General features: G+C 41.9%; 9 protein-coding genes across 9 annotated transcripts; 7 read left to right on the top strand and 2 right to left on the bottom strand. All coding sequences in view use genetic code 12, as the record gives it.

Moving 5' to 3' along the window:
- Positions 1-233: 233 nt before the first annotated feature.
- Positions 234-1,353, top strand: RJT20DRAFT_126546 (uncharacterized protein). The gene has a single exon (XM_064916782.1). The coding sequence runs from the start codon at positions 460-462 to the stop codon at positions 1,060-1,062; it is 603 nt and encodes a 200-aa protein (XP_064774687.1). The 5' UTR covers positions 234-459; the 3' UTR covers positions 1,063-1,353.
- Positions 1,354-1,590: 237 nt separating this feature from the next.
- Positions 1,591-4,635, bottom strand: RJT20DRAFT_94978 (uncharacterized protein; the record flags this gene model as incomplete). Its single annotated transcript, XM_064921555.1, has 5 exons — positions 1,591-2,537; positions 2,793-2,964; positions 3,025-3,269; positions 3,462-3,765; positions 3,829-4,635. The coding sequence occupies 5 exons, from the start codon at positions 4,633-4,635 to the stop codon at positions 1,591-1,593; spliced, it is 2,475 nt and encodes an 824-aa protein (XP_064774686.1).
- A 5,516-nt stretch (positions 4,636-10,151) lies between these two features.
- On the top strand, positions 10,152-12,424 carry MEP2 (ammonium permease). Its single transcript, XM_064919711.1, has one exon. It carries the CDS (start codon positions 10,509-10,511, stop codon positions 12,036-12,038), a length of 1,530 nt encoding a protein of 509 aa, XP_064774685.1. The 5' UTR covers positions 10,152-10,508; the 3' UTR covers positions 12,039-12,424.
- Positions 12,425-13,050: 626 nt separating this feature from the next.
- RJT20DRAFT_144719 (major facilitator superfamily) lies at positions 13,051-14,310 on the top strand (the record flags this gene model as incomplete). The annotated part of the gene is made up of 1 exon (XM_064918751.1): positions 13,051-14,310. The coding sequence occupies one exon, from the start codon at positions 13,051-13,053 to the stop codon at positions 14,308-14,310; it is 1,260 nt and encodes a 419-aa protein (XP_064774684.1).
- Positions 14,311-14,427: 117 nt separating this feature from the next.
- FRP1 (Frp1p) lies at positions 14,428-16,278 on the bottom strand (the record flags this gene model as incomplete). Its single annotated transcript, XM_064921544.1, has 2 exons — positions 14,428-14,722; positions 14,768-16,278. The coding sequence occupies 2 exons, from the start codon at positions 16,276-16,278 to the stop codon at positions 14,428-14,430; spliced, it is 1,806 nt and encodes a 601-aa protein (XP_064774683.1).
- A 1,015-nt stretch (positions 16,279-17,293) lies between these two features.
- On the top strand, positions 17,294-17,947 carry RJT20DRAFT_144717 (CFEM domain-containing protein; the record flags this gene model as incomplete). Its single annotated transcript, XM_064918750.1, has 1 exon — positions 17,294-17,947. One exon carries the CDS (start codon positions 17,294-17,296, stop codon positions 17,945-17,947), a length of 654 nt encoding a protein of 217 aa, XP_064774682.1.
- A 588-nt stretch (positions 17,948-18,535) lies between these two features.
- On the top strand, positions 18,536-19,594 carry RJT20DRAFT_126538 (CFEM domain-containing protein). Its single transcript, XM_064916781.1, has one exon. The coding sequence runs from the start codon at positions 18,568-18,570 to the stop codon at positions 19,483-19,485; it is 918 nt and encodes a 305-aa protein (XP_064774681.1). The 5' UTR covers positions 18,536-18,567; the 3' UTR covers positions 19,486-19,594.
- A 2,799-nt stretch (positions 19,595-22,393) lies between these two features.
- Positions 22,394-25,123, top strand: RJT20DRAFT_32378 (Hyphally regulated cell wall protein N-terminal-domain-containing protein). Its single transcript, XM_064919710.1, has one exon. It carries the CDS (start codon positions 22,553-22,555, stop codon positions 24,881-24,883), a length of 2,331 nt encoding a protein of 776 aa, XP_064774680.1. The 5' UTR covers positions 22,394-22,552; the 3' UTR covers positions 24,884-25,123.
- A 282-nt stretch (positions 25,124-25,405) lies between these two features.
- On the top strand, positions 25,406-25,978 carry RJT20DRAFT_78175 (uncharacterized protein; the record flags this gene model as incomplete). The annotated part of the gene is made up of 1 exon (XM_064921200.1): positions 25,406-25,978. A coding segment is annotated over one exon (573 nt), but the record flags the coding sequence as incomplete, so codon positions are not given.
- Between the last annotated feature and the right edge of the window lie 23 nt (positions 25,979-26,001).

Below are 26,001 nucleotides of genomic sequence, written 5' to 3'. Positions count from 1 at the left end.
AACCCCAATCCACCACCAATACTACCCACACATAGCTCCTCCCAAACTATTCCCCGACGGCTGCAAAGGAAACCACTTGAAACACCCATCAACCGACTGCCAATTACACCCTTGCCTCAGTACTAACCCTCGCATAATTGCAACAATGCAACTGGTTCCATGCAGGTGTGAAATTTCACGTTAATGAACACGTTAAGTATGAGAGCATTTGAAGGCTTTAAAAGAATGTGATTGAATGTGTCTTTATTCTATAGTAAGTATTGAGTATAGGACTTCAGGGTTGATTGAACGCATTTTGAGTCAGTATACTAGTGTTTAATAGCGGAATTCGTAAAATTTCAACACCAATTTACAATTGTAACTGAGTGTTTCTTGTATATCTGATTGATAACTTATTGTACCCGTTATCTTTCGCCCCAGTCGTATATTCTAACATTGCAATTGAACCAGAATTTCGCCATGAGTATTCAAATGACATTGGTGTTCGTCACCTTGATTGGCCAGATGGTGGTGCTTCTCCTCTTGGTGTTGCCATTGCCCCACGTCGTCAGAACCAAGATCGTCGATCTTACATGGGTTCTTCAGAAATCCCAGAATTTCAAGGTTGGGGTGGCGTTCTCGATAATTCTATTGGGTTTGCAGTTCTTGGACTGCGTTGCCAGATTGAAACGTATTGAAGGATATGCCGATGCGCCATTCTATCTCAATAGCCTTGGTGGCACTGACCAGCATGCCCGCTCGGTTTCGTTGACTCACGAGCAGTTGGCCACCAAATTCTACTCCCAGAGAAATCTCTATTTGAGTGGTGCCGTGTTGTATTTAATGCTTGCTATTGGCACTGTGATAACAATAGTCAGAAAGTTGGTTCATAAGGAGGCTGAATACAGAAAATTGACCTCCGCTGGGAAGTTTGGCTCCGACGACGAAGAGGTTGAAAAGTACAAGCAATTGATCAAGTTGAAGGAGATCGATATCCAGACTTTTAAGAAGCAATTAGGAGGTTTACAGAGTGCTTACAATGATTTGACACCATCCGAAGGTACTTCTAAGAAAGATACTTAGAGGAGATACGTGAAATGTCTCACCTGAAAGCTAGTATTAATACATGGGAAACGGCAGTTCCGTTGTCCAAGGCTGATCCAATAAATGCGCGTTGAATTAATACTGCTTACCATCTTTGATGATTGCGTTCTTCTTCGGAAGAAGTTTCCATCTACCAAATTCTATGACCCATAATGGCATTTATTTATATGACTAAAGTATATAGCATCTTATATAGTTTGAGTTAGTTGCAATGAAGAATGAATTAATTCTTATACTTTGGTCTGCACAATAAAAAAGAGTGATATCAGTATATTAAGAATAATTATATCGAATTTATGTCTTTTAGATTATCAATACCATAAGAAAACGCAAAGTATATATTTATAATACGAACAAATTATCTAAAACAATGAGCAAGTCAGACCTTCTTCGACGTCTGGTCACTCTTCTCATGAATGTCATATAAAGCACTCTCCAATGTACTTTATTGCACCTTCCTCAACAAAAGGCTGAATTAGTAACTCGAACCTTAATTTTGCATGATCTTCAAGCATGCCCATTGTAACTTCCACTAGTGACGTTTCTAACCAGTGGAATTTCTTTATTGTCATCATTGTAATCATAGATAGTTGTGAACTTGATAGGGTGGTCGTGAATAAGGAATTTGAGCTGAACTCCACTATCATCTTCCTGGCCCTTTCCGTTAGTCATGAAACGAGCTATCAATTTTTCTTCTACAATGTCACCGCCCAATACTAATGGGTGGTTATATCTCCAAGTAATTCTACTCTTTTCTTTATTGAAAGCACCTTGTGGCTTCGATGATGCTGAAGACGCAACGACTGTGTTCTTCAAAGCAACCGAGACAACTAAGTTTTCAAAGGTCACTTGTGTTCTAATAGATGGATTCAACCTCAATTTGATCACCAAACTGGCCTGGTGTGCCTCGTACTTCCACACTTGCTGCACAATAAGTGGTACCTGAGCTTCAGTTAATCTGATGACGTATTTCAAACCACCAAGAGTCTTAGAAGTAACCAATGCAGGCGAAATCTTGAAAGTGTCTTCACTGAGCTTGTCTACAAACGAATTGTTTAAGATAAGTTTCTCATATGAATTAGGGATTTTGACCAAGATTGGCTCAACTGGCAAAGACTTCTCATTTTCCTTGGGCCTATAGGTAAAAGCAATTTCACCAATGATTTGTGATTTCACTAATTTGCCATCTCTGAAGTTGGCATTGATCACATCAGCAATTGAAGCATTTAAGCCCTTGGTATCCAATCCATGGGAAGAATCAAAATGTCTGAAGTAATCAGTTTTCAGAATAGACATACCAGTGTCTTGTGGGATCAAAGCTGGAATGGAGCCACCAGTCGTCATTGGCTGAATGAGTGATTCACGAGCAAGTGGAAGATTGTGGAACATCTGGGAATTAACTTCAGATCTCTCTCTGTGTGGGGCGGCTGGCTGTGGTGGTGGTAATGGATATGCTGAATCTACTTGTTGGTTAGAAAGTTGCTTGTCCAGTAAGGTATCCTCAGTTGGGTGGTGATGTACCTTTCTCGATGGTGGTGGTGGAGGAGCAGCGTCGCTCTTAGGTCTGGAGGTTCCTGAGGTTACAGAGGCCACTGCAGCGGCTCCGGCAGCCCCAACAGCCCCAGCAGCCCCAGCAGCGGCGGCGGCAGTAGCTATCCATCCGTTATTATTATTGTTAGCATTATTAGTGTCGCCATTGTTGGTTACACTGTCTTTTGAAGCAATTGGTTCACTTGGTTCCGAATGAGGAGCAGAATCTGGCTCAAACACGTTCTGGACACTGGATCTAGGTGTTGCAGAGATTGGTTGCTGGTCATCACCTGCCTCAAAACTATACTTTCCAGCACTACTCTGGCGAGATCTAGGCACAGACAAAGGTGCCTCTGAGGGCAAATGAATGTCTGGTGAGCTACTTGTAGTTCCATTGTTTCTACCAAAGACTTGGGAAGTAGCGGGTGGGGCTAAGGTTGGCAAAGCGGTCTTCTCAACCGGTCTTGTTTCATGGAATGGTTGGGATTGCTGTTGCACTGGTTCTGGTTCAGGAGCAAGGTCGTGACGTTGCAACATTGACAAGCGGCGGCCCGAACCTGGTTCTTCTGGACCCTCTTCATCAGATGACAGCTCAGAATCTCCATATTTCACTACATTAGGTGAGTCTACGATAGGTGGTGGTTGCAGGAGCTGTTCTCTTGATTGAGTCAGCAGCTTCTGTACTGGCTGCAATGGAGCAGTGTTCATTGATGCTGGAGGAGGAACTTCTCCCTTAGGTTTAGTGTAGTACAGAGGGCTGGAAGAAGACTGTGCTTGCTTCTCAGGAAGAGCTGGTGGCTGGAGAGAATGGTAGTCTTCTGGAGATTCTGGCTTTTGCTGTTGCTCACTTTGAGGAGTAGGCTGTTCCTCGATAGGTTGCTGGGCCTGACCTTGCAGAGGGAACGTTCCCGAGTGGGCTGTTGTAGGTGTAGCTGGCAATGGTCCATGGTTGGAAGTATCTGTTGGTTGTCTTCTGAACGAGTTTGCTCTCGAAATAATAGAAGATGTACGTGTGTGGAAGACATTCGAAGGAGTGGATTGTAACGAGGCAGTCTCTGGAATGGCTTCATTATTGAGGCCGTTCTTAGCCTTTGATTTTTTGTTTCTACGGCCAAATATCGAGCCAACACGAGATTTCAACTTAGAAGGCTTCTTTGGAGCTCCTCCTGGAGCAATCAATTCGCTGGAACCGATTGTTGAGCCAGAGGGCACAACATTACGGTCTTCGGCTTGGTGGTTTTTGTAAGCAGGCAAGTTACTCAAGCGACGGTTTTGCTTGTTTATTTGCTTCTCTTGTTGCTGCTGTTGTTGATTTACAAAACCGCCCTTTTCGGGTACGAATTTGTTGTTAACTAACCATTCCAAATGGAATTTCATCTCGTTGTCGAGCTTGTAGTTTTTTAAGAGGTAATTGGTTGAATTTTCATTGTTGGTGAGGCCTTTGGTCAACTTGGCATTGTGAGTCTGGAAGTAGTTCAAGACGATGTCAAAGAGGAACTGAGTCTCGAATTTCTTGAAGTCTTCGAATGTCTGGAAGATCTGGGGAGCCTTGTAGTTCCATTGCATCTCAGCATTGCTCTTTCCATGGCCCAATCCAGCACTTATTTCCGACAATTCTGATGAGTTAACAAGTAACTCTGATAATCTTACATCCTTTTCCACGACGTCTTTCAACGGCCGGATGATTTCGGAATCGAGCCTGGAAATCAACACCTGGTTTGCTGCCTGTTCGATCTGAAGCGAAGCCAAAAGACAGTTCCAATGGCGAGGAAAGTTGGCAAACTCACCGTTGTTGTTCAGTTCGGTGAAAAAAGCAGATCCTTCTTTCAAAAGCGTCTTCAATCCATTGTTGTAAGCAGAGACCGTGTCTCTGTACTCCTTAAACCAGCGCACAAGATCGGTGTCGATGAGCTTGTAGGCTGTATTGAGTCCATTGGGGAGAATAAGCGCTGCTTGTTCTGGAGTCTTGGAGGTTAGGATGGTTGTGGGGTAGTTGAACTGTTCTGCGGAGTCTTCGGCCATTGTGGGATTTCAGGGTGGTGACGAGGAGGACACAGGTAACAGGAACGGTTTTCACGACGGAAAGCGGCGATTCTTTCGACGTATTGATGGTGTTTCCGTGACTGGTTGTTACTGTTACTGACAAATGGTTAACCAGTGAAACCACCGTTTTTTACTGCCACTTCTGTTTTGGGACGTGGTGAAAATATGGCAAATGAGACCGTGAGAGTGCGACATTAGACGTGGGAGGGTTTTAGGGAGGTTGTAGGGACATGAGGGCGGGTGGTGCGACATTGGGAATAGGAGAAGCGTAAGGTGACAGCATGGGTGGAAGGGTGGAAGGGTAGGAAGTGGTAAGGGAGAGATTCAGTGGGAGAGACTCCGGGGGGAGAGACTCAATGGGAGAGATTCAGAGGAGAAGAGATCTTAGAAAAGTGCAATGCTATAGAGATGGAGACGGGACGGAGATGGAGAGACAAACGAGAGAAAGAGTATTACGAGAGAAGACGGCATCGAAAGTTATAATCCAAGCAGTAGAGGGTCTTGGTATTACATGCACAAATAGAGAATCTTTTCACAAACAGATGAGAATGCTTACTAGGTGCGAGAGTATGTCGGAACGAGTAATGGGTAACAGCAAGGTAACAATAAAAATGAATAATGACAAAGACGAAAACGACAAACGAAACGACAAACGAAACGACAAACGAAACGAAATACGAAAACGTGAGTGAACCAAGCACGTCAAAGATGTGTAGAAGACCCGTACATCAAAGCAAACGAAAGAACTGAGGAACATGAAGAACGCAGTCAGTAGTGAGTGAGAGTGTGTGAGAGAGCGACTGAAAGTAAGAGAGAGTTTCAGTAGAGTGAGAAGAGAGAGAGTGTGTGAGAGAGAGAGAATATGCGTAGGAGCAATGGAGTAATTACAAGACTGTATGGGCAGGCTTCTTATGGACAGACTGTGCAGTAGAGAGAGAGAGAGAGAGAGAGAGAGAATGGCAGATATACACACAATGTACACACAACGTGTCACACAAGATCCTGTCCAAAGCATACGGGTGATTGAAAGAATCCAATAGTTCTAGTAAGATTACAACCATAGAGTGCGAACCTAGGTTGGTGGGAGGATAAGTTGTGGCCAATAACAGATCTCAAGTAAAGAATGGTACTATAAACTTAACTTACGAATTATGCAATGGCTGCGAAAGCCCTCCAATTTCAATGATGGAGTCAAAGATGGATGCAATTGAAAGATGATGCAATTGAAACTTTCTAATACTTTTAAGGCAATTTAAGATTAATTCCAAGTGTAGCGAGATTTCTTTAGCATCTTGGAGTCATATAGATAGTGATAGTAACCAATTTATACATAATATAGCGACTTTTGGACAAAAAAGTGCAATAATTCACAATTTTTACTTCAGAATTTTGTTCACTTCGTTACATCACAAGATTTGGAAGGTGAGCCTGATATGTGTACTCGACAGCAAACATCACAGAAGATCATCCTGAAGTGGGATTTATTCAAATCAAGTCTTCGCTATATTATCTATTGTAAGGTGGTGACGAACAGATCGCAAAAGTTTTCTTGGATACACATCTATTGGAAGTTCTACGAAGACAGCTTTCCTACGTCCCTTGTAGCACAAGATAAATTTCAATTTCTCCAGGCAAGTATCCTCCAATACCGAAAATAGCGTCACCAAAGCATTGATGTCAGCTAACTTCAGCGAAATGGGTATGCATGAAGTAAAAAGTTATTACCTTAAGTACTTAGCAAAGTTGCGATTTGAGCATTTGCAAATCAATGCTGGCATGGAATAATTTGATAACTTCCACAAAGGAAGAAGCTCCATGGAAATAATCTGATAGCATATTATGGATAAATCTAAATGTTAATCAGATATCTCAATTAGGTAACGCAGGATCTGCTTCAAATACTGAGCACTTCTTGGAACCTTGTCAATACACATGATGACAGTAGATAGGTGACAGACACAGTATATTTTGTTTTAGAAAAGGAAACAATCGTCTGACACTCTTAGATTTTGTTATATGCTTGTTTTACATAAAGATTTGGTTGGAAAACTATAATTGTGAAGTCACAGAAGAAGCCATCAAATAATTCACCTATGCTCTTACTAGATGCCTTTTTGCTATGTGAAGCATTCTAAGCTCTAACTTTTTTGCAATAAGTAAACTTCGTAGAAGATGTGTATTGAAGAAAGATAATTATGGATATTCCTCTTCGATGAACTAATAATAGTTTTAAGTCTAGCATTAGTGTAATCTATGATTGATTGCCTTTGTTCATTAGTTATCAAACATTCAGGTGCAACACTGTAGATCTCCTCGGTTTCAGGATTCATTAATTTATGTGTGAGTTTATAGTGTGTCGAATTATATTCAAGAAACTCTTGATGAATGATTCCATCTTCTGGTGATTCGTCAAAAGCGTAGTCGAGCCAAACAAACAACTCGGGTCCCAAATTGAGTGTCTTTAGTATCGTTAAACTCATCTGAGCAGAGAGACTGGTTTTTGGTGCTTTAGAGAAGTGAAGAAATTCTGTTTGCTGAAACTCTTCTTTGTATATAGTAGTAAAGGCTACCAGTTTGGAAAGGGCGAAGAGCTCAGAAAGTATCCGAGACTGAAAAGACTTCGATGGCAATCACATCACATAACGTATTGGCTACGCAATTTGAGAGATTCAAGTACTGGTAAAAATGAGAAGGGACAAACTATGGCATGGCCGATTTGAAGCGAAATTTGCTCTAACGGAAGTTTCGGAGTACTGAATAGACTTCTAGATTTTACCAATAGACCATTAGAGCGTCTTACTACTTGCGAAGCATTGGTCCAATCGCAGTTATCGGTTCTAACTCTCTATTTTTTTATGGTTCATTTAAGAGGTTGTACATCCAGCAAACCACCCAACTGCTACTGGTATGGGGATATATACAAATCCATGGAATAAGGTTATGAAGGCATTTTTGGGTTAAGGCATACATTTTGATGGTGATATTCTACTTCACATGGTGAGGCTTAGAAATTTAACAACGATGCTTCAGTGGTGTTTAATGTGCTCATCTTGCCTTGTTCTGCGTTGTGTTGCATTGTTTGTTAGTCTTTTGGAATCTTACCTTCAGGACAAGCTTATACACAAGCACTCTGAACGCCTCGAAACACAGGGTATTCTTTTTCTCGTAGAAACAAGCCTATTCCAACTGAAGCTCAAGGGTTCGAATAGGGAGTACTAAGTACATCCACGTCTTTTAGCAGTCGATTAAGGACAAAAGTAGTACAAAAACTTTCCGCTATTGATAAAAAAATCAATGAGACGAAATGATTGATAGAGACTTTACTAATACTATTGCATCGATTCCAAATTTAGAAGTATTAATTCTTAACGCATATCTTTAAGCTATTATGAAGTCCCCCAGATTACGCTTCTGTCGCTATCGACAATAGACACGTCAATAATTAAAATATGTGGGGAGACAATGTAACCGGTGATGGGAGAGATATGCTTCGTTAGAGACTTTATCTACCAGCCTCCTGTAACAGCATTCCTGTACCGGTGTTGTTATTCTAATCTTTTCAAAGAGAAAACAATTACGCAGTAACGAGAAGGAAGGAATGTAGTCATTGTACCGGAGAGAAGAGAAATAAGGTTTGAATTGTAAAACAGGGCCGATAAATACATTCTTGTAGGCTTTTATGGTTGGTGGCTTACAATAGGACTCCGTTAGGAGCTGGGTCAGTTGGCTTAGTTCTTTGGCCAGAGAAACAGCCTTTGTTCTAGAGCTAAGTTCAAGACGATTCAAGATGTGTAGCCTTTGACTCTCTTGTTCTCCCTTTTGATACTTTTTGTACCAGTTGTCAAGGGTTCCAGTCCAATTACATCATCCACCCCAGGAAATATAGATGCAATAATAATAAGTCTCTATCTTCGGCCAAATACTGCATATATCACGGTGCATGTGTTATCACTTCCAAGAAAAGTTGTTTTAATAGGGAACGAAGGTGAAAGATAAGAGAATCACTGCAGCGATGTGATTTGTCGATCCTCTCCACATTTTCGTACATGAGGAAATGTGTTTACAATTGCATGAGTTGAGTTCATTTGCTATGCAACGAAGCACGAGAATGAGAGAGAAGGTATTTTTCTTGGAGCCATTGATCACGAAAAACTGGAGAATGAGGTGAATGTTGGTAAGTGAGAATTTGTATCTTAGAACGAGCAGTACCGCTGAATTATCGACACCGATGGTAGATCTTAAGACCGGAGCAGAGCGGTTTCCTAATTAAAGTTTAACCCAAGAGCTAACCCAAGAGCTATCAAAATGTAGTGAACGAAATGAACTCTTGATGTGTGTAGGAAGAGTAGTCAACATTTGGTAAGCAACTTATTTGACAAGAGAGATCTGCATACTCTGTCATTATGTGGTAGTTAATGTGGGTAATTTCATGATAAGGACATCGGCACGACTTTGACTAACTATAATAACGAGTTTTAATCCTGCGGTATATTGAGCAGAAGTTCGTAAAACTTCCATCATCACAATGTAGATATTAGGCTTTACACGCAAACCTTGAGTGAAAGAAAACACAATACGCTTAAAATGCCGTTTATTTCTTTCAGATATTGCTTGCATAGAAATGTTCTAAGCCAATAAAACGTGAGTCAATGGAGTCATATCGTAGAGATATTTTCCTAACTAGTATGTATTTTAGTGCACAGATAGCTACTACCTTACACCTAATTTGTAATGCATCGATCGTATGCAAGGATGGGATCCTCGCGATGTAAGAAAAGTACATGAAACGCACCTGCTTAGGACCGATAGGAATCCAAGGCCGTGGTTGCTTTGGGTACTCTTGCCAGACAATACAGCCGAAACTTCAGGGCGTTGATCTTAGGTCATTTGTATCATATCTTGGCTGAAGCGCTCCAGTATCGCTTGGGAGTGGTGGGGTCAGGCCTGTTGCCATCTTGATGGCCAGTGATAGCCTGACGAATATCTCTACCTCCATTGGAATGTCAAGAAGATGGATCTGGCGCAGTTTCCCTACGATCATGACAGCATGTTTGGGGTGGTAACCGTTCTTCGCTCAAAAATAACCCTAGTTCACGCCCTTATTCCTATGACGTGAGCATCTCATTCTCCATATGCCAATCATTCCCCCCCAATATTCACCCCACCGGTTGCATTGGACCACCACCACTGCGTTACCGGTCTCCGGCACACACCCTATCGTATCGTGTCTTCGTCCCATTCCGCCTACCCATCCCTCCAATGCCTCCGTCCATTCTCCTGCAGACACCTTATCAGTGACAATTGGAAAATTACTTCAATATTTTCATGCATGCGTTTTCTTAGACTATAGCGTGCGGCTCGTATAGGACTGCAGGCAACCACTGATTATGCTTGACCGTTAACAATGCTGCAATTCCATTGGCTGATGATAATGAGATTCCAGATTGAGTGTGCAATTACTGTGAAAACGGTAACAATTCAAACTAGTTTACACAGCCAAACGGAATTTCTTGTTTACACTACACGTAAATACGATTCATGGTGTAGCAGGATTACCGCAATACGAGAAACACCGGCCTGTGAGCAAGTGGTATATATATACCAGCCAGGTGCCGTGGGATATTGCAAAATGCAGTTGTTTCTGGTTATAGGTCTTAGGTTATAGATATTAGATCATAGTAATTGTCTATAGTAGTATCTTTTTTCTATCTTAGGCTCCTTTGTTGCTTGTTCTACTTGTTCTGCATCACTACTTCTAGCAAGGTTACAGATCAGGACTTGCAATTGCTTACTGAAAAGTCAATCTTCTTAACTATTACTACATCTAAAGAAGTCACCTATCCTACACCAAAATGTCCGCCAACTTTACAGGTGAAGATGGTGGAAACGTCTTCACTGAAGACTTGAACAAACAATTCGACAAGGCCGACATGGCCTGGATTGGAACCGCCTCCGCCCTTGTGTGGATTATGATTCCAGGTGTTGGTCTTTTATATTCTGGTATCTCCAGAAAAAAGCACGCCTTATCCCTTATGTGGGCCGCTATCATGGCAGCTTGTTTAACATCGTTCCAATGGTTCTTCTGGGGTTACTCATTAGTGTTTTCTAAGAGTGGATCTTCTAACTTCTTGGGTAACTTGGAGTTCTTCGGATTGAAAAACGTATTTGCTGCCCCAGCTGTTGTCACAACTGTCCCAGACATCTTGTTCTGTTTCTACCAGGGTATGTTCGCTGCCACCACTGCCATTTTGATGGTTGGTGCTGGTTGTGAGCGTGCTAGATTAGGCCCAATGATGGTCTTCTTGTTTATCTGGTTAACCGTCGTATACTGTCCTATTGCTTTCTGGACATGGGGTGGTAACGGATGGTTATTCAACTTGGGTGCTCTTGACTTCGCCGGTGGAGGACCAGTCCACGAAAACTCTGGTTTCGCTGCTTTGGCCTACTCCTTAGTCTTGGGTAAGAGACACGATCCTCTTATTTCTGGTAAGGTTCCAAAGTACAAGCCTCACTCTGTTTCTTCTATCGTTTTAGGTACAGTGTTCCTTTGGTTTGGATGGTTCGGTTTCAACGGTGGTTCCACTGGTAATGCCACTATTAGATCCTGGTACGCATGTGTCAACACCAACCTTGCTGCCTCTTGTGGAGGTTTGACTTGGATGTTTGTCGACTGGTTCAGAACTGGTGGTAAGTGGTCTACTGTTGGTTTGTGTCTTGGTGCCATTGCTGGTTTGGTTGGTATTACCCCAGCTGCTGGTTTCGTCCCAGTTTACACTGCTCCAGTATTCGGTGTCGTTCCAGCTATTGTCTGTAACTTTGCTGTTGACTTGAAGGAAATCCTCCAAATCGATGACGGTATGGATGTTTTCTCTTTACACGGTATTGGTGGTATTTGTGGATCTATCTTAACCGGTTTATTCGCTGTTGACTACGTTACTTCCTCCGATGGTTCGACTTACGCTGACCCAAGTGTCAGAATTGAAGGTGGATGGATGAACAGACACTGGAAGCAATTAGGATTCCAGCTTGCTGGTTCCGCTTCTATCGCATTGTGGTCTTTCACTGTTACCGCCATCTTATTGTTTGTTATGGACAAGATCCCACAATTGAGAATTAGATTGCATGAAGATGAAGAGATTTTGGGTACTGACTTGGCCCAAATTGGTGAGTTTGCCTACTACGACGAAGAAAAGAACCCACAAGAAGAAAGCCCATATGTTCTTGAGCCAATCAGATCCACTGACGCTAGATTGGCCAAGTTGAGAGCTGCAACTTCAAACCCTGACCCTGTTGAACCGGCTGCTATCGATGGTACCACTGCCGACGGTGCTGGTACCATCAGCCCAGACAATGGCACCGTCAGCGACGGTTCAAAAAAGTGAGTTCTTGTATTTAATTCCTGCGGTTTGACTACCTCCTATTATCTTATTGGCAGTTCTATATTTAATTATCGTTTTTTTGTATGAAATCTTCAATTCTTCTGTCTTATTAATTTCTAATTTTAAAAATACAAGATATTATCGCCTCGCTTGACCCTATTCAGATTCTCCAGCATTGTATTAATAAGCCCCAGGTAACATACCCAAAGGTATGTCGTTCCAAGGTCATTCTTCTCCACGAAATATTGATTATTAATTTAATTACCGATTCTCTATGACAAACAATAGCACGACTCCACAAATCAAAGGTTGGCCTCAGGCGTTCATTTCACTCCGACAGATACGCCTTTTCTGGCTGCTTCATATCACACTACATTTTAGTGACCATTTTGCTGCGAAACGAGCATCTCAATTTTTTCCATGCACGGTATTATTCCGAATTGTTAGGCGGTAATTTTCGCGGTTGAATGCAACAAAAGTCCGGAACAATTTACTGATTCGGAAGGAATTTTCAGTTTGAGTGGGGGAAGGTATATGATGCGCTTTAGGACCGTTGGATATTGATGAGCGATGGGGCCGTGTGGGGTGGAAGAGATCAGAAATTGGTAATATAAGTAGGGAGCTGTGGACTGGACTGAGTTCGCCCAAAGACGAATTGAGCTGAGTGTTGGGGTTGTCTAGCAGTTGTTGTATTTGATCTTTCCCCGTTTTTATTCTCGCCCCGTCCTTAGCATTGTGATTCTGCCAGAATCGATAATTTTAGCATAGAGTCAGTATGACTAATCAAGGTTTGTCCAGGTTCATGGAATCGTATGATATCGCAGAGTTAGACCAATTCCAAATGAAAGATGTCTCTGGACAGCGTCTGACTCTCGAAAGAAGACCTCCTTTGGACTATAAAGGAAGCGAAATAGATGTTTTTGCTACACACATTGCGGAGGGTGCATCCGAAGATAGCAAGAACAATGAAGTTATCGAGGAGTTTGTTGCTGAGGAGGAAAGCACTGTTGAGCAAATGACATTCACCAATCCTCCTCGGAACTTGCACAGAATTGTCACAGCTTGCGTTTGGGCATTTACATTGGGCTGCTCTGACGGTTCAGTTGGGGTTCTCTTGAACTACATAGAGGAGCAGTACAAAATCTCTTATAGCGTTGCCTCTATCTTGTGGTTGAGTAATGCTATTGGTTATATCCTAGTAGCCTCATTGGCAAGCAAGATACAGACTCACTTGGGCCGAAAGTCTTTGGTTGTGGGATGTGTTTCCTCTTTTATCATGTTTGCATTAGTACTGACTGGACTGAAATACCCATTGATCGTGTTGGGATTCTTTTTCGGAGGTGTCGGTGTTGGGATTTGCGTGTCACAACTCAATGTCTTCGTTAGTAGACTCAAGAAGTCCTCCACAGGATTAGGCTACTTTCACGGTAGTTACGGTCTTGGTGCTTCGGTATCCCCATTAGTTGCCACGGCCTTTGTAGAGGCAGGAATCAAGTGGAACTACTTCTACTTGATCTTACTAGTTCTCATGGTTGTCAATATAGCTAATTGTTATTATGCCTTTGCTCATGGCGAAGACGACTTGAAGAAATGGGATCCACCAGAAGAAGTTGCAGATGAAACTAATGAGAGCCCCAACTCCAAACTGAACCTAATGAAGGAAGCTTTGAAGAATCGCATGACATGGCTAACATCGTTCTTTGTTTTATTTTATCAAGGCGGAGAAGTAGCAGTAGGTGGCTGGATCACTACTTATTTGCGTGACTACCGTAACAACAAATCTACTTCAATTGGTTACGTTGCTTCAGGGTATTGGTTTGGTTTAACATTTGGAAGGCTAGCACTAACCCGATTAATTCATAAAGCTATCGGGGCAAGAAGAGGTAACCTTATTTTGGGGCTTCTTGCAATCTTATTTGTACTCCTAACCTGGGTTATTCCTAGCTTGCCCATTGAAATCCTAACTATTACCTTGAGTGGAATTGCAATTGGTCCCGTTTACCCTCTTATGATAACATACGTAGTTCTGGATGGACTACTTCCAAGGAAGATTCAGGTCGTTTCTATGACGATAACAACTGCATTCGGTTCCTCTGGAGGTGCGATTTTCCCATTCATAGTGGGTCTTATCTCTCAATTTGCTGGTGCATACGTTGTATTGCCGCTGTTCATAGCAATGTTTACAACGATGATAATTCTTTGGCTTTTATTGCCCAATACAGCATATAGAAGTGGCCCTAAAGGCAAGCTAGACTTCCTCAAACATGTATGGTGAGATGATGTTCCATTGCCCTGAGATATGGGTATAATGGATACATAAATTCATATCACCTTTCGCACAGCATACAATATTCATATATTACATCGAAAGAATACACATATACCTATAAATTTAGAAAGATTCAGAATAGCAGTAAATATCGGGAGCATGTTTCTTTTTTCTATTTGAGTTACATGCCACCTTAATATTGTTGACGAATGGCGGAGGTCCACAGGAGCAAACAGCAAGGGAATTATATTCTTCTATGGCCAGAGCCAGTGTGCCGATGATTTCGGCAACGTCTGGACGCCCATAGTTGTACGACATGAGATCGCTCTCTGAAAAAGCGAAACTGTTATTTGATGAGCTTGTGGTAGCTTTCACAGTTTCAAATGTGAATTGCGTGAGCTGTTTTTCTGTGAATTTGCTATTGACTGTGTTAATTTCGTAGTTTGGAACAACATCATTTGACTTCGATTCTTGGGTAATATATATGCTTATTATTAATCTCCTTTCCTCAAGAAATTCCTCTAAATCGCCGAAGGAATCAGCAAACCAAATCATATTCTCCTTTTTCTTGATAGACCACACAATTCTGATAATATTATTCTTTGGTCTGTGTAAGTAGTCATTGTTTTCTTCCTTTCTCTTAATTTCTCTCAACAAGGCTACAGCAACAGGGAAGACAAAAGCTCCTCCTGATCCTGCTGCGAAAAATAGAATGGAATCGAAGTTGATCAATGGTTGATGCTTTGCACCGTAAGGACCATGAAAATTGACTTTAAGTTTATGCCTACGACCAGTTTGAGAGCTAGCTGTAGTCATGATTTCTGTAGCTTCGTCATCATTGGTCTCATTTAAGCTAACCAATTTTTTCATCAACCTCTTAGTAAAACCTTTCTGGGTCCTTATAAGCAACTTCATATCCCCCGATTCTTGTAAGCTGGCAATAGTAAAGGGGTGCATCTGGAAGAAGTTGATTTTTGGAACATTTAAAAAGATATGTTGGCCAGGTTTCCAGATTTTGACATTTGGTAAAAACACCGTATACCATGACTTTTGTGAGAAAGTTGCCTCTTTGACAGGAATGGTCACCAAGATTGTCTCATCATCAAGTATTTCAAATTCGCTTTCTCCCTTTGTGGGACATCTTCTCTTATGAACTACCGAAATTGCTCTTGAAACAACCCTGTCTATCACAAGACCATGAACAGAAATAAGAACAGCAGCCCTATTTCCTTTGTTATGAAAAAAAGACATAAGCAACATAATGAAGGCGAAAACTCTATGTTGGAAAAGAAAAAAGTCGTAGGACCAAGTTCTAATAAACTTCATACTAGCCCAAGTCAAAAAGAATAGACATCCGTAAGCCATCATTCCAAAAATCTGTGGTGGAATCATAATCATGATTTCAAAATTTAGTCCTAACCAGTATTTACAGGCTAAAGCCAAGTGAACCGAAATTGATATCCACATCAATCTCCCCAACCATATATGTAGAAATGTTACTCTATCATGTTGCAAACCAGTAATTGATGTAACCAAATCATTCTTCATGAGCATAATCATTAATGTTGGCAAAGTTCCTACGGAAACTTTCAGGATCCTTTTGGAAACAACATAATACCTTGGTTGATAGTCAAGATCAGTAGTCTCGACAAAGCAGAAAACTCCACTCACAGCTAAGAATGCAAGTCCCAAAAGGAGTACACTAGGTTGAAAGTAGAAGGGTTGCTTTCTATATGGTAATTTTACAGCAACACAGCTTGTGAAAATGTCCCATTTATTCACAAATTTGAAGTAAGGCAAGTACCTCAATCTGTCGATTTCCCTTTTGCCTCTAAAATATCTAGGTAACCAGTGGAATAAGATTCCATGAAATAAAAGCAAGATTATAGTTATGCAAAATATAAGCCACTCATACTTGTTGTTCCTATCTTTTTCTACGAAGAATTGCTCATCAAAGGGAATAGAAGAAGCCATTTTAATAAAGAGCTCTAATAGTAATAATAAATAGAATCCAAAACTGATCTACCGTTGATATTATTCCAACCGTTTCAGCAGTAGTTCTGTCAAGGATAACAAGAAAAAGTAGGTAATAGTACAAGATTAGACACTATTTTATGTAAAAAGTCTTGACATCGATTTACAAGAAAATTATTATCGGTGAGGGAGCTTCTGAAAATTAACCAATTAGAGTTCAAAAAAGGTAGATTGATCACCCCTAATTACAGTAAAATTTCTTCTGAGATGGCGAAATACTAGATTTGCATTGGGAGCTAGCTATGAAGGGGTGAAGAGAAGATTCAATCCGAGAAAGAGTCATTAGTTTGCCATTTGAGGACTTATCCTATCAGTCTACATTCCGCCGGAGCCCTCTTGCATCGTTTAGATTTCCTTGTTTCTCCAGAATTGAAGGAAATGCAAGTGGTTACTCTAGATACCTTAAATTTGTAATTAAGTGCCATTGGAGAATATTGCTAACGGACTTATCGCCAATGTTATGACCTCACCTAAGGTCACTTCGGACATATCGAAGGGATAGTCGAATCTGTTAAAGTACTTCCGACCGCTTTTGCTTTACAATTTTCGGTAAGTCGAACGCACACGTTTGCAAAGGCATTATAAGTTTAGCAGAATTATCCATTTACGAATAACTAAATCCGTTTGTCGGTCTACTACCAAGACAAGAAAACAATTTTTTTGCATTTTTTGCTGCAGCATTAACCTGCGGCACCCGCATAATCTCACTTTTATCTAAAAAATCAGTTGATGCTAAGAAAACCGGAATGACTTCCGGCTGGTAAAAATTAAGCCAACCAGGACCAATTACCCCAGGCATTTTAGTTGTTACAAAACAGATCTTAAATCCGTAAGGATTATTCGGTTCGGAGCTGGGTTGTAAGAACTGAAAGCAAAAACATATTTATATCGATCTATTTCGTAGAATGAGTTGAATATTGCTTTGAGTTGAAACAGTAGCAAATTATATTGTATGATGTCTCGTGTCGTAAATTTATTCCTCTTATTGAGTTTTGTAAGCGTTTCGCTTGCAAATAACTGGGCTACCTATCCTCAGGTCCCTAAGACTGCTTCAATTAACGGCTTTGCTGATCCAATCTACGACCTTTTACCTCAATGTGCAAAGAAATGTGTTGAATTTAGCACAGGAAACACTCCCTGTCCTTACTGGGATACGGGATGCTTCTGCGTAATGCCCCAATGGTCTGGATTGGTTGCCCAATGTGTTGCTGAAAACTGTGCAGGCCAGGATGTCGTTGTTGCAACTTCATTGGCTACCTCGTTGTGTTCTAAAGTCGGCGCTAACACATGGATGATGCCCGCTTCCCTTTCCACTGCTCTTGCTACCGCAGCAGGAAATGCCAAGGATGCTGTTGCCACTGGCGATTCCGATTCGTCCGCATCTGCAACGTCAAGTCTTGAATCATCAGTAAGCGAAACTGGCTCTGCATCCGAGACACAAGAAAATGCTAAGACTACTGGCAGCTCCTCAAAAACAGATGCCTCTTCGGCCGCTTCCACATCAACCCTGACCTCCACAAGCAGCACAACCTCAAACAACGGCTCGTTTCTACTTTACCCAGGAATTGTGAGCGCATTTTTAGGGTTCCTCTTTACCATGTTTATTTAAATAGCTTAAGTATTCAGTGCTAAACGTGTTTCGCGATAACACAACCTACATAGTTCAAAATGTTTATTTTATCTCAATTTCTACAATGTAGGCAGTTCTATTGTTCCCGACAGCAAATGAGTTGGAAAGATGCCGTAGAAGCCAATTTTGTGTGAATTTTAGTGATGATCGAGATAAAAATAGACTTCCGGTCATAGGACCGGAAGTGTATGCAATGGTTCCAAAATTCTTGGTACTCTTTCAATACTCCACTTCGCCCAGACTTTTCTTCTGTATGAGCAGTGTTTTCGCTTTTGGCCCGATCGGAAAATATGGTCAAGAAAATCGAGTTGCACTTCAGGTAAATGCCGCTAACTCATTGCTGCAAGACCTTTTCCGACTTCGATATTGCAATTGGATGATATCTTAACCTCTAAGGGGATATCGGTGGACACATTCTCTGATGATTTAGGCAATTGTTATTGACTAATCCCAATTTGTATTTTTTATGGCCGCTTTGGTTCAGCTAACCTGACAAACAGTCGTATAAAAAAGATATATTAATGGACAATTATCCACTTGACCAGTAATTTTCGGTTGTTTAGCTTCTCTTCAATAGAAACGACTTTCGCTAACCAAAAATGAGAACTTCTACCTTTGTATCCACCTTCGCTTTGACCGCCAGTGTAGCTTTAGCAGCCGATGAAAATCCATACACAAAATACCCTTCCGTAGCTAAAACAGCCACCATTAACGGATTTGCAGACAGAATTTATGCTGATTTACCAGAGTGTGCTAAAGACTGTGTAAGACAGGACACCGGAAACACTCCATGTCCTTACTGGGACACTGGTTGTTTGTGTGTCATGCCTCAATTTAACAACCTTATTGCTGAATGTTGGATTGAAAAGTGTGGAGGAGCTGACATTTCTTCAGCAAGATACTTAGCTACTTCCCTTTGTTCCACAGCTGGTGTATGGGATCCATACTGGTTTGTCGCTGCCTCTTACACCACTGCCTTAGAAAAGGCACAAGACGCAGCTGCCACTACTACTGACGCTCAAGCCGAGCAAACCACAGCCCCAGAAACTTCTCCTACTGTTGAACCAACAACCGCTAAAGAAACAACTGCTCCAGAGACAACTGAGGAAGTACCAGCTGAGACCAAACCAGCTGAAACCCAGCCAGCTGAGACTCAACCCGCTGAATCTGAACTAGCTGAGACTCAACCTGCCCAATCGGAGGCTGCTGAGACCAAGCCTGCTGAAACCGAAGGTGCTCTAACACAAGCTGCTGAATCTGAACCAGCTGAGACTCAACCTTCCGAATCTAAGGCTGCTGCATCAGAAGCTGCCGAGTCTGCTGCCCCTGTATCCAAGGCTCCTGAAGCTGTTCAATCCGAAGCCACCAAGTCTGAAAGTGGATCTCCAAGTGGAGAGACCACCGAAGAGTCTTCCGCCCCAGGTGCTGTAGAACAAGCTAACTCTGGTGTCACCAACATTCCTAGCTTAATTTTAACTTTAGGAGGTGTTGTTGGAGCTTTATTCATCCTTGCTTAAACAAGGCTGTCATTAAGTTAGAATATTAGAAACACACTCGATTTCGATTTATGTCTTAAAAAGAACTTACCACTTTGTATAAACTATTAATATACTGTTTCAAATATATTGCTATAAATAGTTCATTACTCACATTTAAATTATTGCCTGTAGACGCCTACACTGCTTTTAGAATGTTAATGTGCAATACTTTTGACTAAACCACTCGAAGAAACAGGGACCATTGTACGGTAGTTGCCTCAACAATGCCTTAGTTGGTCGTGCATTACAATACAACGACTTTTAAAATGTGGAGGACACAATTATTTGGGCGCCGTTGATTGAAAGTTCCATTCATATCGCTTCACTGGGACTAGAACAACAGAGACATGTAGGCTTGAAAGATGTGGACAGGGATGGAATTAACAGTGGGGATTGTGGTATCTCGATTGCTCGTTGGACTTACAAGGTTGAACCATTCATTATCAGGGCCCTGTGGGATGGCTTATTGACAACTTCATATGAATGAAATTAAAGGCACCAGAACCAAGCAACATTACAACAAGGCTAAACTGTGAGATAGAAGGACCGCACAGATTAAACGATGATGTGATTCAAAGCAAGATAGAAAAAGTGCAGAATGGATATGGAAAAGCCATCATCAGGAGTACAAAAATACTAAAGTAAGAAGCCTTAATTTTGACAAAAATGATGATCAAAGCAATTTCTGCCAGATACCCATGTGTGTTGAGGAAAAAATTTGTAAAGGGGCGTATTCCAAGGATCTGACATTTTGCTTTCAATTGGAATACTTCTCGTATAATGGCTGCGTGGGCGCAATGAACAACGCCCATACCATGCTCAAGCAGGGTAACACAACTATGCATCATTGATGATGCCTTCGTCAATTTGTGCCTTACGCATAATTCGCATAATTCGAATTTCAACTTTAATAAAATGATTCATCATGATTTCTCTTGATTCGTTTCCTAGGATAGCAACACGGAATTAGTACATTCTCAAAGATCCGCAGAATGCACGTAATGTATCTCGGCTTAAAAAAATTGTAGTCGACAACTTGCTGATGCATCATGGGGTATTCAGTCGTACTGCGAACCTATGGCTCATTTAAGCTTTACGAGTTTGAAATTAGCTCTTGTACTTCCATTATACTAGGAAGCGCAGTATAGGGCTGTAAAGAAACGGCAAAGCTTCCAACACTCTAGAATGTTGAAGTTGCAAAAGAATCAATGAAGGAAATACCACAAGAAAGCTCACCAATTAATCCGTTCCCACGGACAAGCAGTTCGGTGTGGATGCATATCTCCTATTGTTCTTGTGTATTATTTGTGCGGCCATATCTTACAGGATGATTTCAGATCAGAGCACGAGTAGCCTATTGTTCTGTTCAGATGGTACATCTTTCTTGCCTAGACCAATTTAGAACCACTCCTAGAGCACCATGAAATATCCATCCATGAAATGTTCAAATTTTATGAATTAATTATGCATTCTCTGGTCCAGTCGATCAAACCAAGTCTCAATTTCAATCACTTTCCAATTATCACAGGGTCTTCTTAGCTTAAATTTAGTGTACATTATAACCGCCTCACATATCTTCGTTCCTTCACTTAAGCTTCCGCACAATTATTTGTAAAAAATGTTTGTTATTCGAATTACTCAGTTTCCACTTCTTCCGCATCTGGTAATTAAGGGCTACAACTTTTTACCAGAAAAGGTAATTTCTTAGAACACTGTTGATATTTTGAATGGAAAAGAGGGCGGTAGAAGAGCTGCTGCCATTCGTATTACTATTTGTCATCGTATTAATAGTTATATGTTCGAAAAACATGTGCACATGTCTATTTGGAATGCACAGGTTCTACCGCGAGGAAGCCAAGTCAAAGAGCCTATTCAAGATACTGGAAGGAGAAGAGAATTTAGGTGGGGGAAATACAGTTCATCAGGCCATGGGCATGCCACTTCGAGATGTAATTCGGTCGTTTTCGTAAGGTAGGGTTTATGGATTGAGGTGTGTCTTCGGCACTTGAGACTCATGAGGTGACGACGAAGATGCACAAATTAGTTTTGTTTATGTACTACCTTTCCTTCCTTAACAGTCTGTTCGGCACATTCCCCTTTGTTTCAAGAAACATGCACATGCTTAGTTCCTTCAAAAATAGAGTTGTCGAAACGACAGGGGATAACTAAATAGCCGAAATTGTAATTTTCCATCCTGTATTAGGCTCAGGTGCCTTACTGTCTCTAAGCGAACGACAAAAGGCACATACACGTCAATTCCGCCTTATCAGGGTCCTTACGTTTGTCCCTCGTAAACTATATTTCCTAAACTGGCTAAGAAGAAAGTTTTGATTGACGACAACGGCAAGCACATATGTCCGGTGAATGGTTTCGCATATGTGATAGTTCTTAAAAGCGTTTGGTACATGTTCTTTAATGGGAGAAGACTCTCTCTACGTTGAACATGTCGTTACCAGTAGTATGTTATGCATTGTTAGTGGCGACGTAAGACGTGAGATGTAGTCGCCTCTATTATTTCAAGGCTTTCTAGATTTAAGTTGGTGGCGCCTTCTCTTCAATTAGTGGGAGGCACACCTTGTTTTGTGCATCGTGAGCCTCCTTTGGTGCGATTAGTTGCATTCACAATCCGACATATGTTCTTTTTGTTTTGCAACGACCCTGCGCAAGTAGGCTTCGAAACACTAATTGGGCGTAACTTGGCCGCCTCAAGTTGCTGCAAAAACTTCATCAGACGAGGAAGGAACACATTCTTGTCGTGAAATTGAACGGAATGGGTGCCTTGTAAACATACGCAACTGTTTTTTCAAGCAATGAAGGAAGCGAAGGCACCAAATGCCAAGCTTTAGACTGCAAATCGAATTCTCTGAGGCTGTGAAATTTCTCGTACAGTAGAAGCCACTGGAAACAAAGAGTTTTAGACGATCAAGTACAAAGCTATTTTTTTGGTAATGGCTTTGGGAACTATAGTATAAAAAGGACTATTCTGGCTCGTTTCTGTGTTGTGTCCGGAAATATAATTAGGAAACTTCAGTTAAAATTATTCGATATGAAGCTTGCAAACTTATTAGCAAGCGTTCTCCTTACAAGTACCTCTGTGCTTGCCACTTACCTGAACCTTGACATTTGGCATCCACTTGTTGAGAGAGACAGTGTCAATCTTAACTGGGGAACAATTGAAATTCACCCTGGTGCATTTTGGTCTGTTTGGAACAATGCCGTTACTGCCTTGAAAGGAAACCTCAAGGTTGATGAAAACGCCGGTTTCTACATTTCTGGTAAAGATGGCTTTTTTGGTTTATCTGTCACTCTCGCTTCCGGTCTTGGTTCCATTACTAACAATGGTATAATTGCTTTCAACTCATTCAAAACTTTGAAGCCTCCTACTTACAACTTGATTGGTATTTCGTTTACCAACAATGGTGAAATCTATCTTGGTACTAACTCCAAGGTCGGTATTCCATTTATTTCTATTACTGCTCCTTCCTGGACCAACAATGGTTTGATTGTCATCTACGATCAATTCAGAGGAACTGGTGTTGTTAGTCTTGGTGCTCCACTCAAATCCATCTACAACAACGGTCAAATTTGCTTGCACAACGAGTTATATAAGCAAACTAACTCAATCATAGGTTCCGGTTGTATTACTGCTGACCATGATTCGACAATTTTCTTGTCTAACCTCTTGTTAGGTGTCGACTCCAAGCAAACATTCTACTTGGCTGACTCTCAATCTTCCATCAGAGCTAATGCTCTTGGAAAGCCACAAACCATTACCGTCGCTGGTTTTGGTAATGGTAACAAGATTGGTTTGGACATTCCAATCGTAAACTTCCTTCTCAACAATGCCTGGGATTATAACTCAAAAACCGGTATCTTAGTTCTCAGAGGAAAAGGATTATTGTCACAATACTTCAATATTGGTACCGGCTACAACCCAAAGTTATTCAAGATTACTACTGATGGTTCTCTTGGTTTGCTTAGCGTTCCATTAGGTGCTCTTACATACACTGGACCAGTGCCAAATCCTATTCCAGCTGCTTGTAAGCCATGTAAGCCATTCCCAACTGCTCCTGATAACACTTCAAGTGCTACAAATGACCAAACCACTGTCACTTCTACCTGGACCGGTACTTACACCACCACTGTTACTCACACTGACACTGCAGGTGGTACTGACACTGTTATTGTTGAGGTCCCAACCAGTTACGGAACTAACTCCCAAACCACCATAACCTCTACATGGACTGGTACTACTACCAAGACCATCACCCAGACTGCTACACACGGTGGAACTGACACTGTTATTGTTGAGGTCCCAACCAGTTACGGTCCAAACCCAGAAACCACCATCACTTCCACTTGGACTGGTATTTATACCACCACTGTCACTGAGACTGACACTCCAGGTGGAACTGACACTGTTATTGTTGAGGTCCCAACCAGTTACGGAACTAACTCCCAAACCACCATAACCTCTACATGGACTGGTACTACTACCAAGACCATCACCCAGACTGCTACACACGGTGGAACTGACACTGTTATTGTTGAGGTACCAACCAGTTACGGAACTAACTCCCAAACCACCATAACCTCTACATGGACTGGTACTACTACCAAGACCATCACCCAGACTGCTACACACGGTGGAACTGACACTGTTATTGTTGAGGTACCAACCAGTTACGGAACTAACTCCCAAACCACCATAACCTCTACATGGACTGGTACTACTACCAAGACCATCACCCAGACTGCTACACACGGTGGAACTGACACTGTTATTGTTGAGGTCCCAACCAGTTACGGTCCAAACCCAGAAACCACCATCACTTCCACTTGGACTGGTATTTACACCACCACTGTCACTGAGACTGACACTCCAGGTGGAACTGACACTGTTATTGTTGAGGTCCCAACCAGTTACGGAACTAACTCCCAAACCACCATAACCTCTACATGGACTGGTACTACTACCAAGACCATCACCCAGACTGCTACACACGGTGGAACTGACACTGTTATTGTTGAGGTCCCAACCAGTTACGGTCCAAACCCAGAAACCACCATCACTTCCACTTGGACTGGTATTTACACCACCACTGTCACTGAGACTGATACCCCAGGTGGAACTGACACTGTTATTGTTGAAGTACCATCGAGTGTTAAACCAAGCGAATGTCTTGCAACAACTGTGACTATCTCTCCAACTGTCACTGTTACTTATACCCCTCCAGTACCACCAACCACATCTACTGTGTATACCGTGACATCACTCACTTTGACTACAACCACAACTACAACAGACCACACAACTGTCCCATCCACTACAGTGACTTTGACAGTCACCAAAGCTGGACTCTTCAGATTCTTTTAAAGAAATTGATAACCAGAAATACTAGGAAGATTCAATTGGAAGATGAACGAAAGCTCTTGTGGAGTCACTTACTTTACTTCTCCTGCCATATCTTCAATAGATTCAGTTTTCATTTTTAAATTAGCAATCATGCTAATTGAATTGGCCATTATAGATTCATAAATATTCCGAATATTTTAACTTTCTCGCTTATTATTTTAAGCTTTAATACATTATTGCACGAATTTCAATAAAAGTTCATTGAATTCAAATCTATTAGCTTTGTCACGATAAACGTAGGAAACAATCGGTAATCTTGTATGCATCACCGAGCGGCATTCGTTGCGTTTGGGAGATCGCGTATAAATTTTTGCCTCTCATCACGCAGGCTTCAGGACCCTGTGTATGCGTAACAGACTTCATACTATTCCCAATAAAGTATATTGTCTTTCATGTCTTCTACGACAATGCTGCGGTACGGGTCTTCTACGACAATGCTGCGGTACGGGTCTTCTACGACAAATGCTGCGGTACGGGTCTTCTACGACAATGCTGCGGTACGGGTCTTCTACGACAATGCTGCGGTACGGGTCTTCTACGACAATGCTGCGGTACGGGTCTTCTACGACAATGCTGCGGTACGGGTCTTCTACGACAATGCTGCGGTACGGGTCTTCTACGACAATGCTGCGGTACGGGTCTTCTACGACAATGCTGCGGTACGGGTCTTCTACGACAATGCTGCGGTACGGGTCTTCTACGACAATGCTGCGGTACGGGTCTTCTACGACAATGCTGCGGTACGGGTCTTCTACGACAATGCTGCGGTACGGGTCTTCTACGACAATGCTGCGGTACGGGTCTTCTACGACAATGCTGCGGTACGGGTCTTCTACGACAATGCTGCGGTACGGGTCTTCTACGACAATGCTGCGGTACGGGTCTTCTACGACAATGCTGCGGTACGGGTCTTCTACGACAATGCTGCGGTACGGGTCTTCTACGACAATGCTGCGGTACGGGTCTTCTACGACAATGCTGCGGTACGGGTCTTCTACGACAATGCTGCGGTACGGGTCTTCTACGACAATGCTGCGGTACGGGTCTTCTACGACAATGCTGCGGTACGGGTCTTCTAC

Source organism: Scheffersomyces xylosifermentans (assembly GCF_036884685.1).
Source record: "Scheffersomyces xylosifermentans strain CBS 12540 chromosome Unknown RJT20scaffold_3, whole genome shotgun sequence".
NCBI classification, from domain to species: Eukaryota; Fungi; Ascomycota; class Pichiomycetes; order Serinales; family Debaryomycetaceae; genus Scheffersomyces; species Scheffersomyces xylosifermentans.
Note: the sequence above shows the minus strand (reverse complement) of the source record. Positions and strands in the feature narration are given on the sequence as shown.